This window comes from Rhipicephalus microplus, chromosome 2 (genome assembly GCF_043290135.1).
Source record: "Rhipicephalus microplus isolate Deutch F79 chromosome 2, USDA_Rmic, whole genome shotgun sequence".
Taxonomy (NCBI): Eukaryota; Metazoa; Arthropoda; class Arachnida; order Ixodida; family Ixodidae; genus Rhipicephalus; species Rhipicephalus microplus.
Window position 1 is genome coordinate 230,756,075 of NC_134701.1, and position 18,776 is coordinate 230,774,850.

The 18,776-nt window shown below is 43.2% G+C and overlaps 1 protein-coding gene across 1 annotated transcript; it reads left to right on the top strand.

Moving 5' to 3' along the window:
- The first annotated feature begins 96 nt into the window (after positions 1–96).
- Positions 97–11,091, top strand: LOC119170300 (ATPase inhibitor mai-2, mitochondrial). Its single transcript, XM_037421430.2, has 4 exons — positions 97–250; positions 642–696; positions 1,414–1,503; positions 10,806–11,091. The coding sequence occupies exons 1-4, from the start codon at positions 192–194 to the stop codon at positions 10,935–10,937; spliced, it is 336 nt and encodes a 111-aa protein (XP_037277327.1). The 5' UTR covers positions 97–191; the 3' UTR covers positions 10,938–11,091.
- The last annotated feature ends 7,685 nt before the right edge of the window (positions 11,092–18,776 follow it).

An 18,776-nucleotide genomic window follows, 5' to 3' on the forward strand; every position in this document is an offset into this window, starting at 1 on the left:
GCTTTCAGCAACCTAAAAGTTCAACGCCGCACTTGTGTAATGTCAACCTTTCTAAACAAATACGTCACAAATGTAAACATTTATTAATTCAATATGTTTTGTGATATATAAAAAGACAGCAAATCTAAAATTATTGACTTGAAAGCAGCACTTAACTTTCTGCGAAGGTGTTCTCTGGCATCACTGGCAAAATGGCGTTGCAGCAAACTAGCCGGGTCGTGAGGAGCTTAAGATTTCTGCCGTGTCTAAGGTATGTGCCTTATGCTGACTTTGCATCTAGTGCCCAGAAAAGAAAGAATAAACTTCAACGGTGCACTCGAGAAGCTGCTCTTGTCTTTGGCGGTAGCACGCGCAGTTTGCAAGACTTTCGTTATGCGCTCATGTAGCCCTAGACGACCTAGCGAGACTGAAGGGTCAACGCCTGTTTTACCTTGTCGTTGCCTGCTTACTAAACATCAGTTTGCGTTAGATTTCGAGTCTCAGTGTTCATCCGCCTTGGAGACGTACGCTGCCTCGTCTTATGCCCCAAAAAACCGCGCATGCCGGCTGAATGATGCACATTTTGCAACAGACTGCTTCTGGGGACGTGTCGAGTTGCGTGTTGGTTGCGCCATTAATGGTGCTCATCTTTCTTGTTCCAGCCAAACTCGGTTTTCACAGTCACAGTCCGGCGAATGGGGCAGTGGCTCTGGGAAGGTAAGTGCAGGTTTCGTTTTATTTCTTCATGTTGTGCACCGCGTGCTACTGGCGCCGGCGCTTCGCACGCATGATAAATGTCTAAAGTATGCTTTTAACAGTAGAGCTGTTCAAGCTTCAGGTAGATCAGGTGTCGTGTAAACGAAATGCGTATATGCGCCACAGACAGCGGGTATGTGCCAAGCAGCTCCTAGCGCGGCGTAGCATAGTAGGGTGGTGGGAGAGGAAGATGAGGATGAGAACGAAGGAAATGAGACGGGGATAAAGCATCACAGCCTTGTTTAGTATAGTTTAACAAATAGGTAGGAATGGTAACTGAGGGTAAGAAAGGCTGACGTAACTGTGGGGATAAGAGGAAGGGGGTGATGGCAACACTCAGACAATAAATAATAGATCATAGTGCAAAAAAGACACAAAGATGAAGGAAGAACTCAAGCCTGCATTCGCCAGGTTGTGGCACTTGCCAGCTGTGCTGTTAACTCAGATTGCACACGTGTAGAACTAACTTTCATTCTATTCTCAGTTAGTACGACTTGCTTTGCCATTTCCTGAGCAGTGCATTTGAGCAACATGCTGGGCACACAAGACTTCACCATGTTCATGGTGTGTTCGGTTCATTGTTTGTAAACATTGCTTCCGATAGTAGTCTTATGAGTATTTGTGTTTAAAAAGCTGTGCACTGATGGATGCCACTCATGTCTTTCATTTTTATTGCAGGGTGGCGGCACCGGTGGCAGCGTCCGTGAAGCTGGCGGTGCCTTTGGCAAGATGGAGGCGGCTAGGGAGGAAGAGTACTTCCGCAAGCTGGTTAGTTCGAGTGACTCTAGAGCTTTTGCATACCACGGGACACTTTGCATGCACCTTGCGCCCTTCACTACTTGTTCACATACTCAAGTGGAGAAGGGCACAAGATAATGAAAAGTGTGCAGGAACCACTGGAGGAAATAGCTTCTTAGCAGAATAAATATCACTGGGTTTTCACGTTCCAAAAGTTCAATATAGTTATGAGGCACAGCGTAGTGGAGAGCTCCAGAAAATTTTCACCTCCTGGGGTTCCTTATCATGCTCCTAATCTGAGCAATGGGGGCCTCATTTTGCCTAGATCAAAATGCAATTGCTGTGGCAGAGACCAAACCTGTGACATTAGGGTCAGCAGCTGAGCACTCTAACAACTATACCACCTTGGTGGCTTTGGCAGAACTGCTCATGACATTTGTGTTGGTCAGCTCTGTTTGGGAGTGCTCTGAGGCATGTGAGTTTGGTGGTTTTGCACAACTTCCACAACACACACACTGACGCCATAGTCAACCAGGCTAGCGAATATCTTTGATTACACTATCTTCGAATTCGTCCTTGCTTACCTGGCGAGCCTAATGCCTCTGCTAGGAAGATTCCTATTCTATCCTCCAAAAAGCTACTACCCTTACCTTCCATTTTTTTCACATCCTCTGGATTTGTTAACTCTTTCGCTGCCGCGCCTATTTAAATTGTTCAATTTGAACGATGCATTTCAAGTTAGAATTCTTGCGCCGCCGCGCAGCTTACGGGCGCCTAACGCCATCTAGATTAGAAAGTGGGAAACACAGTAAGGGATCTGCGATGTTTCGCTTGTTTTTTGCTACGGAGAAGTTTTCTCCCGCCACGATAAGTTTCGGGTTGCGGCGCGCGTGCATCGATCATAGAGTCATCATCGTGCATAGACGCTCCCAAAAGACGATGCGTTTCTCGCGAATCCAGCACATCAACAGTCGACTTTGAGGATGTAATCAGCAGCAGTGAGTCTGGAGAAGATGTTGACTCATCAGATTTTCGCACCGATGACGAGGTTGCGTCAAGTCAAACCGCAACGTCTGACAGGTGAGTGTGCTGTATGCGAGGAGCACACTTTGTTGACTAATCAGTGGTTATGAGTGGCGGAGCGTCTACTCACAGCAATTTTACTCATTTTCAGGGTCTCAACGTTCTACGGACGTGATTCCTTGCCGGCATCTGTCAAGCGTGTACAGTTTCTGCCGAGACGAAACCCAGGGGTCGAAGTCGGCGGCGCGCTCTGGAGTAACGCACGGCGCTTCGTCCGGGTCGTCGATTTCTTCCAGTTGTTTTTCACCACGCAGGTGATAAGCATGATCTGCGACTACACGAACAAATATGTGTGGATGCATATTTTAGAGAGGCAGACGTACCCGGAAAGAGAGGGTTCGTAGAGGAGCTTCAGTCCCGACGAAGTGATAAAGTGCACTGGAATGCTCATTTAAATGGGAATTGTTGAGTTGCCTCGCCTTCATCTCTATTGAACACCTCAGAATTATTTTCTGGCCTCTGAATATTATGCCGAAAAGCCGTTTCTTTGCGTTCCTTGCCTTTCTAAGTGTCGTGGACCTGGAGCAGACAGACCCCGTCCGCGATGTCAAGCTGCACAGGATAGCAAACCTACTGCAATACATCAATGACGTCTCTTCGCAGCTTTTTCAGCCGTACTGCAACATGTGTGTGGCCGAGAGAATGGTGAAGTCTAAAGGAAGATCGGGAGTCCGTCAGTATATGAGGGACAAGGGGGTCAAATGGGGGTACAAACTCTGGGTCCTCGCAGACTCAAGGACAGGCTACACTGTCCAATTCAGTGTTTACATTGGGAAGAGAGAGGCACCCAGCTCAAAGGTACTCGCCTATGACGTAACGCGCCTCTGCGAGTTTTACTTAGATAAAGGATACATCATCTACCTCGATAACTTTTACACATCCACGTCTCTGTTTGTACACCTACTTTAGCAAAAAACTCGGTCATGCGGAACAACATGCATAGATCACCGCGGATTCCCCTCCCAGCTGAAAGACACTACATTGGAGAAAAGAGCAGCTCGAGGAGACGTTTGCTGGATGCGATGCAGCGACGTGCTGTACTTGCAGGGGAAAGACAAGCGTGCTGTAAACTTGATGAGCACAGCACACACAGCAAACAAACACGTCATTGCAACGCGAAAAGTGAAGAGGGCAGACAGATGGACCAAGATTCTCGTCAGGAAGCCGCTCTTGATAGAAGAGTACAACAAGGGCATGCTTGGTGTTGACAAGTCGGATCAACTCATTTCTCAACGTGTTGATGAAATGCGTGAGATGATGGAAGACGCTGTTCTTTCACTGCATCGACATTGCCATCGTGAATAGTTTTATTCTTTTTAAGACACACTGGAGGGATCACCCTGAAGTAGATGAGCTATCATGAAAGACTGGCTTTGACCAGCTCGCATTTAGAATTGAGCTGATCAACCAGATTCCGGGCACAAACGAAAGACATGTTCCCCCTCCTCCACCTCCAAAAAAGTTGGAACACAAGCCCCAGGTGCAACAAAAAGGCCGAAATTGCAAGCTCTGCTACGACAAACGAAAAACACAGATGAAAACAGCAGTTTTGTGTCAACCATGCGGGGTCTATCTTTGTTTTATCCCGACGAAAAACTGCTTTCGAGAATGGCACGATACGCGCCCTCACTAACTTTCTTTTTGTGGGAAGAACAGTTTTTTGCAATAATTTTTGAAGCTTGTACAACCTTTTTGCAACATAAGAAGCTACAAATTGTATATCTTCAATTTTTTAGCCTCATTATTTTTAAGTTATCTTCCTTTTTAAAGTGTTAAATGTGTAAACACTGTATAAACTTTTCTATATAAAATTTTTTTCTTATTATGTGTAATAAATATATGTACAACAATTATGTTATTGAACAGAGCATTCTTTTAGCTACATTTTGGTACCAAACAATGTAAATAAGACGTTAGTATCTAGCCATAAAAAATTACTTTTCACACCTAGTAAAAACGGCGCCTTTTCCCGCAATAGCGAAAGAGTTAACAATCCTTGTGGTGGTCACTTGCAACAGACATGTGCGCACAACCGCCCCAACACCACATCATCTAAACCCCCATTGGTGGTGGCTCGTAGCTTGCACCATCCCTTTATAATTGACCTCAGTTCAAGGTGCAATGGCTAAAATGGGATTAGGAAGTGTTGCCACGAGCATTGTTCTAGGGGATGTTTTGGCCAGACAGTTGTGCAGAATGTGCGCATATGAGTGGGAGAAGCCAACAAAAGCTTTACTTTCAAAGCCATATTTCAGTCGAAGGTTCAGAACTGTCCCCACAGTTTCAGTAACAGTCTGACCTGCAGATTTGCACTGAAGCCATTGTGGCCGCCTTGGAGTACCAGCACATGGAGAAATATAAAAAAAAAAAGTCAGCACGGCGGACATGTGTTTTGCTGAGCAACAAGTGAATTTATATAGAATACAAAACTACCACTGCTCTAACTGATGTTTCATTTAAGGGGGGACGTGGCAATGGAAATTGTACATTTGGTCAAAATGTTCAGCTTTCAATATTTTTCTTTTTCTGTAATGCTGAGACCATGTTTTACATCATAGTGTGATTTTAGACCAAAATATGTAGTAGAAGTTGAGAAACAAAGATTTTACTGGTGCGCTGTCATCAAAAGCTATGAAAAAATTGGGCTTAGCAAAATGCAAATATAAAGCTTTCCCTTGGCACAGTGCCACCATATTGGCATCATGATAAAAAGGACAGATTGGAGCTCAAGATAGCCACAAAGATGCATTTCTTCAATGAAAAATAAAGTCGGCTTTCTTCAGAGTTTCATTTTATCAGATTCTAGCTCCAATTTCTTTGAGCTCCATTTTCTCAGCTTTCATTTTTGGCGCAGTTGCTGCCAGTCATCCATAAGCCATATCACAATAAATTAAGCTATAGCCATTCCGTTTTTTGCACTTAGAATCTGAGGCGTTGATGAGTGCCATAAAGCTGTCCATATTTGTGTGTGCATCATACGAACTTTTGTAATTGGCTTTCTATAAAAGTTGTTGGTAAGAAATTATGTGCAGGACATTTCAAAAAAAATTTTGTGTGCTTACTTATTAAAAATCAACCAATAGCATTATGGCACAAAATGAACCCTCGTGAATATGCTTATGCAAAAATTTTGATGAACTTGTGTATAGTTGGCTAATGCATTTTCGGAATGACAATAAGATTATATCGAGTGTTGCAACTCAAAAGTTGGATAGCTCAAAACCGATTTCAGTTATGATATCAGCACAACATATTGTCACGGTGTCGTGACGTGGCCGAAGACAGGAGACTTCTTGTTGGGATTTAACTGTTTATTTGGGTGAACCTGTGCCCGGTAAACAGAAAGTCCAATTACAGCAGCAGTCTCGCACAGATAGCAGTCTCAGACTGATAGCGGCGAACAGAGCGTCGGCCTTCGATCAACAACTGACAAGCGGCGAAGCGCGTCGGCATTTATACTCCCGCCGTCGAATGTTCTAGCGCTATCGCTGGCGGCGGCGTGCGTTCCAGAACAATCTGTACCATTCGCACAGTGGGCGTGATCTTATCGAAATGATCTACTACAGTCCGGAACCCTCTAGAAAACTGCAGGCGCGGTTTGCGCTGAGAATCGTGTGGTGTTTTGGGACGATAACAAAAACTTGGGAAATGGAACGTGGCATTGCCCCCCTCTGAAAAAGGCATCGTCTCGATGCTTTAACTAAAGATGAAGGTACAATAATAATGCAAGAAAGTACAATGAATAAATTACGATACAACAATAATACAAAAAAAACACTGTTTCAGTTTGTTAACGCGCATGAAACGGCTTGAGGCGTGCGACATGGACGACGTCAGGTCGCGATCGGCGTCATTGAGAGTTCGTGATGCCGTCGGGGACAACCTCGTAATCAAGTGGGCCGAGACGTCGAACCACCCTGTACGGTCCGAAGTACCGTCGCAGAAGCTTTTCACTTAGTCCACGTCGGCGTATCGGCTTCCACACCCAAACACGTTCACCGGGCTGGTATTCCACGAAGCGTCGTCGAAGGTTGTAACGGTGGCTGTCGGTCGTCTGTTGATTCTTGATACGGAGCCGCGCAAGTTGTCGGGCTTCTTCGGCGCGATGAAGGTACTCGCTCACATCGAGGTTTTCTTCGTCGGTGACGTTGGGTAACATGGCATCGAGCGTCGTTGCCGGGCTCCTCCCGTAGACCAATTTGTATGGAGATATCTGCGTCGTCTCCTGCACCGCCGTGTTGTATGCGAAGGTCACATACGGAAGAATGGCATCCCATGTCTTGTGTTCGACATCGACGTACATTGACAGCATGTCGGCGATCGTCTTGTTAAGCCGTTCGGTGAGGCCGTTGGTCTGTGGGTGGTACGCTGTCGTCCGGCGGTGGTTTGTTTGGCTGTATGCCAAGATCGCTTGAGTTAAGTCGGCAGTGAATGCCGTTCCTCTGTCGGTGATAAGGACCTCCGGGGCGCCGTGACGTAGGACGATATTTTCGACGAAGAACTTAGCTACCTCGGATGCACTGCCTTTTGGCAGGGCTTTTGTCTCGGCGTAGCGGGTGAGGTAGTCGGTGGCTACCACGATCCACTTGTTTCCGAAAGCCGACGTCGGGAACGGCCCCAGTAGGTCCATACCAATCTGCTGGAAAGGTCGGCAAGGTGGATCAATTGGCTGCAGAAGTCCCGCTGGCCTTGTCGGCGGTGTCTTGCGTCGCTGACAGTCCCGGCATGTCCTCACATAACGAGTGACGTCGGTTGTAAGACGCGGCCAGTAGTACCTTTCTTGTATCCTCGCTTGGCATGCGAGAGGTACTGGGATCGTTACCCAGCACCTCCACCAAATGTCACGGGGTCGTGACGTGGCCGAAGACAGGAGACTTCTTGTTGGGATTTAACTGTTTATTTGGGCGAACCTGTGCCCGGTAAACAGAAAGTCCAATTACAGCAGCAGTCTCGCACAGATAGCAGTCTCAGACTGATAGCGGCGAACAGAGCGTCGGCCTTCGATCAACAACTGACAAGCGGCGAAGCGCGTCGGCATTTATACTCCCGCCGTCGAATGTTCTAGCGCTATCGCTGGCGGCGGCGTGCGTTCCAGAACAATCTGTACCATTCGCACAGTGGGCGTGATCTTATCGAAATGATCTACTACAGTCCGGAACCCTCTAGAAAACTGCAGGCGCGGTTTGCGCTGAGAATCGTGTGGTGTTTTGGGACGATAACAAAAACTTGGGAAATGGAACGTGGCAATATGACACCTGCAAGCCAAATTTCATTCCTTGGGCTTCATAAATAACAAAGATAATTTTCAATGCCACACCCCCTTAAAAGAGCAAGTATGCATTTGTTACATAATAATGTTGGCAAGGAACATGTTGGATTTACTCTTGTATTGGATCTACTGTTCATGCAAATAATGTCTCCAAGTTAAAGAAGGAAGTTTAGCATAACATTTCAGAGCCACCTCTATCCTCCTTGAGAATACAAATAGTGAATAGCACATGTTTCCCAATTGAAGGCATTTACAAGATGCCACCGGTATAAAGAAAACTAAAAACTGCATTTGAGTAGTAAATTGAAGAAATAGAGGGGCTACAAAGATGCGGTAGAATAGAGGCGGATACATTTTCAATCACATCTGTTCAAGTGCACTACTTGAAATCATTCTACTATATAAGGGGTCGATGCACAACATTGGCGATATGCAAGCACAGTGGATTTAAGCACACGTTAGGGCTTCAGACACTTGGAACAGTTTCACATAAAGGGAAAATGACAGCCAGAACCTAAATAGCATAGTGAATAATTTGTAAATCTCTTTCTATGAACTCACTGAAACGTTTTTCTGGCATGCGAGAAAACTACTGTAGGCTAGGATGCAAGTTTTCAAGTTTAAATTGTAATTTTGAAGCATCAAAACCTATTTTGGAATATATGATGTATTGGTGTTTGAAAAACATTCAATTGGGCCTTGCACTGAGACATTCCTCATGATACATTTTTGGTTTCAGAGCATTAAAATTAGAAATTTTTAATTACAGGTTGCCGTAGCAACAATGTGTAGTCGGAAACAAATTAAGAGTTTAAGGGTTCACAATGCATTGCACATCTAAAAAGCTCACCAAGAGATCTTTAATTTTCTGTAGGTGCGTTTATCACAAAAGATGTCAGTTTTCTTGCAGACAATACATGTAGTCTGCAGTGCATGCAATCACTGCAGACTACATAATTAATTAGTCACCATAATTAATTAATAACCATAATTAATCTATTTAAGCCCCTCTTTTCATAGAAATCATCAGAGCTGGAAAAAGCTCTTAAAAGTCAAAGCGAAAATATAAATAACTTAGCAGAAAAAATTATCAAATTGATGAGGTTGTTACTAAAGGTAAAAACTATGGTTGTCTGACTAAGCATCCACTTACTATCACATTTTTTTGCAAGTTTTTTTTTGTCACTACTTGGCACATTAAAAGTGAAACCTAGTCATTAATACAGCAGACAAATAAAATAAAGGAAAAATACTGCAGTTAGATCTCAACACAACAAATCTAAGGAAACACATTAAAAATGATTCCTTATTTTGAAAAGTCATTGTTGTGAAAAAATAAAGAAGTCACGCAAGAAAAGTAAATTCAACCACATGAGCCACCTACCTTTGTTGGGCATACTTCCGCGATCGCATTAATTTCTTATAAGCAGTAAAAGAACACAAAATATACTAAAACAAGAACATGTTTATTTAATCGAGAGAGTGGTATTTGCTTAGGTGTTGCAGCTCGACTGTTGCTGGATGAACTCCTCAGAGTGCGCATTCTTCTTATGCACTTCTTGGACGCTATATATGAATTCTTCGCGTTGGTTTGCATGCTCTTGTTTCAAAATTCTCTTCGCTCTCATCGTCCTCGTGGCCCTTTTTTTATCGCAACAGATGGTATGGATCTTATCGGTCATTAGCTCAGCCGACGTGCATACTTTGTTGTTGAATTGTACGTAGTGTAGAAACGTTCGTGATGCATGTACAGGTAATCCTCGCGACTTATTCCCAATCGTCACTCGTGTAGCACTTTTCACCTTTGCTGCATTTCTTTCATGATGCTTTTGGAGATCATTGTGAAGGTACAACCACTAGGTTAAATGTGAGAAAAGAAGTGTGCATCCAGAGCTGCCCGAGGAAGCATAGGCAATGAGGTGAAGTGTGATGGGGAAAACAAGTACAAGTAATAGGGTAGGTGTCAGGGCTGTTGCACATTTGAAGAGCATAGGAACATAGAGAAATGTGCAGGCATTTTAGTGATGTTGATAGTGGCACCGATGATGCTGGGCTAGGCGTTGCTTTCACTGCTGCGAGTAGCCTTTCGTTTCTTATTATTTTGAAAGAGATACAAGGCCAATGGAATTTGATATGTTATTCTGAAACATTTGATATACTAAAATTCGTAATAGTGAATTATTTTTGCATTAAACCAATGGACATTTGGACAGTAATATTTAGGAACAGCCATTAATGTGAAAAAAATGATTAACTTTAGGTTCGCTACAACAAGATTTGACTGTAGCAGTTCATACTTCAACATGAGCTGTGCTCCACGAATTGTTAGTACAGTCGGAACACCTTTATAAATGATGCTGATGTCGCAGACAATTGAGTATAAAAGGCGCTGTTGTGCCTACATTGAAATAAGGGTTGATAAAAAAATGGAGCCATGCTACCCTGCTTATAAGAGACACCTCACATAAAAGATGAGAACTGCTGCCCGGCGCATATCTCTTATAAAGAGGCTCAACTGGATCATAACAAACTGTCCTTGTTTTCCGCCGGGCCTGCGTTCCACGTTTTCACAGGCTCCAATACAACACCAGCTCTGTCAGTAAGGACATGAACTTGCAGTTCGGGACATGTTGAATTTTTTTCTGATCTAGAAGTCTCAAGGGAAAGGCACTTGTGGGAAGTGCAGGTGCTATACACATGGGTAAATGCTCCGAGTTTCCATGCACTGTGGAAACGTGCATTAAATTGCAAGTAAAATGTATGTCTTGACCAGGGTTCTTCCTGGGATATGTTAAAGATTGAAGTGTCTGGTACTGGTTACGATGTAGTTACTTCGTTCATATTGAAATTAATTTAGCCTCAGAGTTTATCTATGCAGTGTGTTCGAACCAAGTACATGACCATTTATTTGCAGCGTTACCGTGTGTTCCGCCACTGTTCAGGCACTGATGTATGCCTGTTTCATACTTTTCTCCTGCAGCAAGCTCAGCAAATTGAGGTGCTCAAGGGGCACATTGAAGATGAAATCAAGCAACACGAGAAACTTATCAAGCAGCACCAGGATGAGATAGAGAGGCACAAGAAGAAGATTCGGGACCTCAAGGAACACTGAGCTGGGGATTTCGGGAGAAAACTCGGGCCTCCCACTTATTCCGTTTTTTTGTTATTTTTTTCCCCAGTTACCTGCTGTACGAGAGGAACAAGGAGCAACCTCCTTGAGCTGTGTTTTTGTAGCTAGGGCAGAGTAAACAAGTTGCAAGATTGCATCAGTGGTCTCTTGTTTTGAATTGTACTTTCACTTTTGTGGCTGAGGCATCCAACTGCCTACCCTCATTCTGGAAGTTGTGTCTGAATACATTACAGTGAAAGCTGTTATGAAATTACAACTCGGGTCACACAAGGCATCATAGTTGTCTCCGGCCGCCGGTGTCTGTAACTACTATTGCGCAAAATAAGAAAAAAAAATACTAGTACCAAGGACACTGTGGTGCTCGTTCGCTGCGTGCCAGCCCAGTATTCTACCACTGAGCGACGCCAGTGCTTGGGACCTGTTCGCAAACTTGCCCTAGGCAGGCTTGATGCCTGGAAAAAAATCTCGTTAATATGAGTAATAAAGCGTTTTAGGACAGCAAAAGAACAATCAGGAGTCACACATTGCGAATAACGCAGCGTGTAGGTCGTAAAATGCTCCAAGCCATTACAAAAGCTTGTTCTTGATCTCCTATTAACTGTGGCGCATACCCACTTCTGGCATAAATCCTTATCGTCGTTCTTCCTTACACATGTTTAGCGGATACCTTGCTTCTTAGAAGAATGCCGAAAGATAGCATAGCAAATGCCAGACTACTACCCAGAAATTATTATTAATGCTGTAGTGAAGTGTGCTTGCAGCAGTTACGCAATGAGTGTTTAGAAAAGGCTCTGAAATGCCACTCTTCTAGCTTTCCCTGTACCTGTGTTGCGCCTTCCGTGCAGGCCTGGGGTTTTTTTGAATATCAAATCGGGTACTGTGCTGTGCGATTTGAAATATGAAATAAGTAGTTACTATTCGTTAATACTAGCTTATTAGGTAATTTAAGCACATTTCAGATTGCCTGCTATACTAAAATAAACACTTATAATGATGCTCGAGTGATTAATAGTGCCCCTGCCATCATATGCATATGTACTGTAGGCATAAACATCAGGGCTTTTGAGGTTCAGCTTATTTGTGTGCTTATATTTATGCACACATTAACTATTTGTTACCACATCTATGTAAATCGATCAGTAGTGATCAACACTTTGGATCATCAATTTTGACACGTGTAATTTGTTTCTCGTACAACCAGCACTTTCTAGTAGTTAGTACAGCCACTGAACTTTCAAAATCAATTTGAATTGGCTCGTTCTGGCAACATGTTGATTTTTGACAAACTTTTGCGTGAACCAATGTGCGTGTGGTACTGGGAAATGCGCTTGGCTGGTGAACTTGACAGGAGTGCGTGCCCCTCGTGGTTATGCTACCGTACCATCTAAGTTCTGCAAAGAAAAATTTTGCAAGCCAAATATCAGGTTAAGGTGTTCGCTTCTGAATTTGACGGTGTGGAGCAGTAGTAATTGTCAGTAATTTATGCCAGCTATTCAATAGAGAGTAGTTGCATGGAGACAGGGAAAACTTACTCTACTAAAATATATTTCCCAAAGTCCATCATATGTATTAAGTTAGAGGTGGCCTTCTCAGCCAGTTTCCAAAAACTTTGGTTTTGCTTGTATAGTTATATCAGACACAGGGCCGCATCTAATGTCACTATAGTTGCTCCTATGGCGGCGGCGTCACGTGCACATGGGTGCGCACCTGTGGTTTAAAAAACATGTGCTGCTCGAAACTCTTGCAACCATACTTGAATTGAGCGAGGAAGAGCTTAGAGCCCGAGTATCACAACACCTCAGCTTCAAGCTCTCACGATGATGATATAATGCATCAGCCTGAGACATTCGCAGCCGTTCAGCTGTTGGTTTTGTGGACGGGCTTGAGTAGTCTCCCACCATAAGTGCGTAGCTGCTGACCTTTGTGCACAATCGTATAGCTATTACGTGCAAGGTGCACACGTTGCTGAGGTGTGGTGTGCTGGCCCCGGCTGGAGAGCTTCTCATCAGGACAAGAAGCCCACGGGAGCACATCCTAGCCCTGACTACAAAGCAGCGCGAAACGTTTTAGAACTGCGTGCGATATTCTTCATTTCTTTTATACAATGTGCAAATGTGCGAAGAAGTTTGCTTTAATGCGTACATTGAAATGCCAACCTATAAGGAGTGAGGTGACTCATGGAAAAAGGTGACACTAGACGAAAAGACGAAGTTAATTGAACACCTGATATATAAAGGTGACATCCACAACATGGGCAAAAAAAATTATCGCTAAAAAAATAAGAAAAATGCTGAGAAAAGTCTGCGAGTTCACTTGTGTTTCACGAAAGCAAAAAAAAGCAATGTTTCACCGCATAGCATGAGCAAAGAAGCAACGCCTTGGATTTTTGCGTATACAGTGTTTTTTACAGCACTGTTTACCAGCTGGCAATAAAAAATTGCACACTTTTCACATTTTTATTCAGTCGAGTTTTTTTTTTGTTGGTCTACAAATTATATTTTTTGAAAAGAGCATTTGTGCAGAATTTGGTTTGCTGCAATGTGTGCTGGAGTACTTTTCAAATTACTAAAAACTATTTTTCCACGATATATAAAAAAAAACCATTTTCGCGTGGGAGTGATAGAATTACAGAACACCTAGTGACCAGTTAAATTCCCCCACTATGGCACGCCTCGTAATCATAGTTTTGGCACAGAAAGCACTGTGAATAACTTATGTGGGCAGTGGACTGCGTTGATTTGTTGGTTAGACTTTACTGGCTATGAAATCTGTCTTCCACGTGCACTGATGAGGTTTGTAATGCGAAGAACCTGCTCATTTTTACTTAGGTACCGTTTGGGTTCTGAATGCTAAAATGATTGACGTAAACATTTTGTATTGTGAAATTGATTTTCTTTAATAGTTGACTTCCCGAAAAATTAAATTGAATAGAAGGCTGGATGATGGATGGGGCATTACTGGCTAATATTTCGAAATGAGGAAAAAGTTGCTGATATAGCATATGTAATACATGGTAATGCTTCTGGATTTGCTTGTTTTGCTTTGTTGCATTGTTTGTAGAGATGAACTTCTAGTTTTACTAGGAAGACTGAAGCTGTGCCTATCATATTCGAGACACATTTGTTCGGGAAATCTGTTACTCTATAATTCAAAATACCAATATAAAATTTGAAATATTCTATGCAGCATTCGTATTTAAATGTCTTACTCTAGAAGGACCAATTCTGAACTATACATATTAAAGCAAAACCGTCAGTGGTACATCTGAAGAGGGCTAAAATGACATAAGCGATGTTTTGAAGTCTAAACTGCATTCAGTGGAACTCTTCACGAGAGAGAATTTGCAGGAAAGCAGAGAGGTCAGTCTGAGCTATATTTTGCTCTGGCCTGTCAAAGGGGGACATAGGAGCAAACGAGTAAGGATTGATGATAAGAGCAAATCCAAGAATGTGCGTCCAGATGAGTGGCTTGTAGGAAAGCCATGCGCCGCCGTGGTGGTCTAGCGGCTAAGGTACTCAGCTGCTGACCCGCATGTCGCGGGATCGAATCCCGGCTGCGGCGGTTGCATTTTTGGTGGGGGCGAAAATGCTGTAGGCCCGTGTGCTGAGATTTGGGTGCACGTTAAAGAACCCCAGGTAGTCGAAATTTCCGGAGTCCTCCACTGCGGCGTATTTCATAATAATATGGTGGTTTTGGGACGTTAAATCGCACATATCAATCAATCATCAGCCCTTTGTATCGGGCGGGCACATCTAATCTGCCCTAGCGAAGTAAACGGCATGACTGGGAAAGAAACATTCAGCAGACGCACACAGATCGTACAACATTCGTAAGTGGCGCATATGCCCTCTTAGTTTCACCACGTAGATGGATGGATGGATGGATGGATGGAAACTCCCACCGCTGCGTCGCGCGCCACCATTGCACTAGCCTTGTTTTGGTGGTGTGGGCTGCTTCATAGTAACCAAACAAACTTCTTCACTGCCTGCATGTAGTTGCACTAAAGATGTAGAAATAGCGCAATCCTAGAGGTACTGCATTTTCAGAGAAGTAGGATTGTCCGTAAGATGACTTCACCATAGATGTATTGTATTTGCAGTGAAGCAAGATTGCCAGTGAGATGGTGACATAGAGCGGATTTGAGTAATGTAGACAGAACGCGTTTGTTTTCATGTAATCTCCCGCTAATCTTGTCATTATAGTTGTTTGTCTATTTTTTGTTGTGTGTGAATGTTGGTTGATTCTGCAGAAATATCGCTCACAGTGATTACATGAAATCTATGAAATGCATTTAGCAAGTGACACTTTCCTTTAACAAAAATGAAAAAAAGATTATTTAGTGAAACAACACCCAAGTTTTCCTCTGCATACTTCGACATCTTTTTTTACAGTAGCTGGCCTTAACATATAGAGATTCACCATGTTCTCCGGTGTAAGCCGCGCTATTGATCCTAATAGCTATTCAGTGGCGGTCGCTTTGAGCAGTAACGACGCCTTTACGAGCGGCGATTGTAAAGCGTCAAATAAGCCGACGTCGGTGCCTTTATTCCGTGGCTGCATAAGCGAACTCGTTGTGGTATTCGCTGCAGAGCCAACAAGAATACATGTATAATTTTTCGAACTACACAAAAGCGCTATAACAACCGCCGCTGCCGTCGGACGCCACAATATCATATCGGCGATGAGGTGCAGGAGGGGGGGGGGCTATGAGGTATTCTGTCAACTTCAGAGGAACTATATATGCATGAAGTTCAAAGGGCCTTTGGTTATTACCGAACGGCTGGACGGGAACACTTGCTCTGTGCCCTCCTCAGGTGCCGACCCGCGCCCTGACGAGAGGTGGAACAACTTTGCTGTTCATGTGTCGCATACACGGAGGTCGTGTATTGAGTGTGGGGCACTTTAGGAACCCGAGCTTTCATGTGCTGTCGTTGTCTCATGTAGCGTGGCGTAACGCTGGCAAACCCACGCATATCATAGCCAACTGTAGAATAGTGAGCATGCTCGCTCGTGCCAAAAAGAAGTCTCTCTCCTCTTGTTCTTCGAACGATTTTATGATAATATCAAGTGTGGAGCACTTCGGGGGTGCAGGCGGACGTGTTCTACCGTATGCTGTCGCCGCTTGGTTTAACGCAGGCAAAACCACGTGTCAAAATAGAGAAGAAAAGAGAAAGCAAGTGAGAAATATGAAGAGAAAGAAAGAAAGATAGGAAGTAATGCTAAAATAAATATAAATAAAGTGAGAAAACGAAAAGAGAAAGAAAACAAAGAGAAGAGGCAGGAGAAAGAAAACCGAAGATAAACATAAAAGGCTGTACAGAACGTGTTTAAAGCTTAAGATCACTAGTGCAAAGCTGCCTGAATTTGTAAGGATCGTGTCCGTCGATAAATATGAACTGTTGCAATGTGTTTTGCATTCAGAGATACATCGGTCACAGCGTGGCCGATTGTAATGACGAAGAGCGGTAACGGAGAGATCTCGCTGTTTGTGTCGCTGTTTTTGAGTTTCAGTGCAAAGCCGAGTTCCTACTATTCTTCTAAAAAGTATACACTGCTATCTATATCCTCACACGTCAGTTGAATGAAAGCGTTGAAAATAGTTTGGTATTAAAAAAAACATAGTTAGTCCCTCCGTCAAAGCAATCGATACAACACGAAAGTAAAACGGGTCTTGACATAAGCAGTTGAATGCTTAGTGTACATTGGTATCAGGGGCCGGACTTTCACTATGTCTACTGGTGTTTGACAGCTATACCACTACTAAACGTGAATGCATCCACGTTGACGATTGGTGATACATCTCTATCCCGATGACTAACGTCCATGATCAATTGTGAAACAAACCCTTGTGGTGGCTGTAGAGTTACTACTGTGAGAGCGAAATTAGAGAAAGTGATGTGGCAGCCAGAAAAGTGTCGCTGATTGGTCGTAGGAATTGGGCTACGGTCTCTATCTCGCGGCATGTTAAAGGTTTATTGAGCGCCACGGCTGAACTATATATAGACGGAAGTACAATGCGTGTTGTGTCTCCATTGTAGCTAGTCCGCGGTTTTTCTCGAGACGAGCGTAAACGGGAAATGCGTTGTTACAGTCAAGCGAGGCAGACGAGCGTCGCAGAGCTATTTATAATGTAAATGGAGTAATGCTATGAGTGAGGATGATGCTCGGGCTAAGCTGGCTACCTCGCGTTGCAATCGTCTTACTGAACACTCTCCGAATGAGGTGATGCGTAGCAGTGACGCGCCAGAGGAGCTAACCGCGAGGGTTATGGTAATGGTGCATTATATTACGTTACCGCTCCCAGGGAGAGACACGATTCCACCGGCCAAGAATGCTGTGAGAGTAAAGGGAAGTATAGATGGTGCATCTGTAAAGCTTTCAGAGTGCGTGACCGTGGTGCAGTGGGTAACATGCCCGACAGCTGTTGCCGCGGAGCGAGGGGTCACGGGCTTGACTCCTTTTCGGAACCATTTTTATTTTCCATCTGATTATATGGATATTTACGACGTCATTTCCGTGACGAAAGTACGTCACTGATGTCTTGCTGGACCCAGGAATAAAAACACATTTGTGTTGAAATATTTGGTATGAAGTGACTACATCAGCAATCGTAGCTGCCAACCTACGCGCTTGTTTATTGAATATGAATATCGTCATGAGAAAAAGCTAACCTAATACGTAGAAACAAAAAAGCAATACAAATGGGGAAGCAATACGTACGTACACGCGTGGAAGCCAAGTGTGAGAAAAATACCCGTATACAGTTTTGTACAGTTACAGATGTCAGTGCAGGTTACGGTAACATTAAAGGGACGTACCGTTGCGAGTTTGTCGTTGCTTTGACTGTAACCAAAGAACGCGCTTTTTTTTTGTTAATACAATACAACGTGAAACCGGCAAAGAAAATCTAATGCAGTGTTGGAAAACCTCTACCGAAAAAAGAAAATACTGAAAGTCTGAATTAACGAGTTTAACACGACTGAACGTTAACCATCGCCATGAAGGTGCTACTTTATTTTATGAAAGTGGGAGAAAAAAAAAACGATAAAAAAAAAGCGGACTCTGTTACTCGTACTTGCCTCCCTCAAACTGCGCAGCCCAAGTTATTCTCGTAGAATCTCCAAGAAGAAGACTGAACAAAAAGTTTTTCAAGGTTGGCATAGGTAAACGACTTATGCATTGAATTTATACAAACGCCTTACAGATTGCGTGTGAACCTCTGGCGTTGGGTGCGTAAAGAAGAAATGCCGACAACAGCAACAACAACAAAACAAAGAGGTGTGATTGGATGCATATCTGTAGCTACAGAATCAGAAAAAGAAAGAAAGAGGGAGACATACAACAGACGCTAAATCCGAAATAAAGTGTGGGAGTGGGCTTGTTTGTATTTCATTATTAAACTGTTCAGTGCAAAAAAAAAATTGACAACTTACACAAGAAACGAGGACCAGCGCTGACTTTCAACTAATTTATTACTATACTAAGACGCATATATATATATATATATATATATATATATATATATATATATATATATATATATATATATATATATATATATATATATATATATATATATATATATATAGTCTACAGAAAAAGAAAAGCAAAGTGATTGCAAGAAACAACGTGATCATTTGGATAAGCTGTAAGTCAGCGCTGGTACCGTCTCTTGTGTTCGGTGTCAAATTTTTTTTGCGCTGAGAAGTTTAACAATAGCTAAATCTGAAAACGAGAACCAAATAATGTTTATTGAAAGTGTTCTTAGAGTTGTTACTCTTTCGGATAGCTTAACATGTGTCTTGTAATGATGGCAACGTT

What these genes read in the sequence shown, in the direction of transcription:
- LOC119170300 (XM_037421430.2), top strand. Translation starts at nt 192, where the DNA reads ATGGCGTTGCAGCAAACTAGCCGGGTCGTGAGGAGCTTAAGATTTCTG. An exon ending in AGATTTCTGCCGTGTCTAAG is followed by an intron (nt 251 to 641) that starts GTATGTGCCTTA and finishes TTCTTGTTCCAG; the next exon opens with CCAAACTCGGTTTTCACAGT. An exon ending in GGGGCAGTGGCTCTGGGAAG is followed by an intron (nt 697 to 1,413) that starts GTAAGTGCAGGT and finishes TTTTTATTGCAG; the next exon opens with GGTGGCGGCACCGGTGGCAG.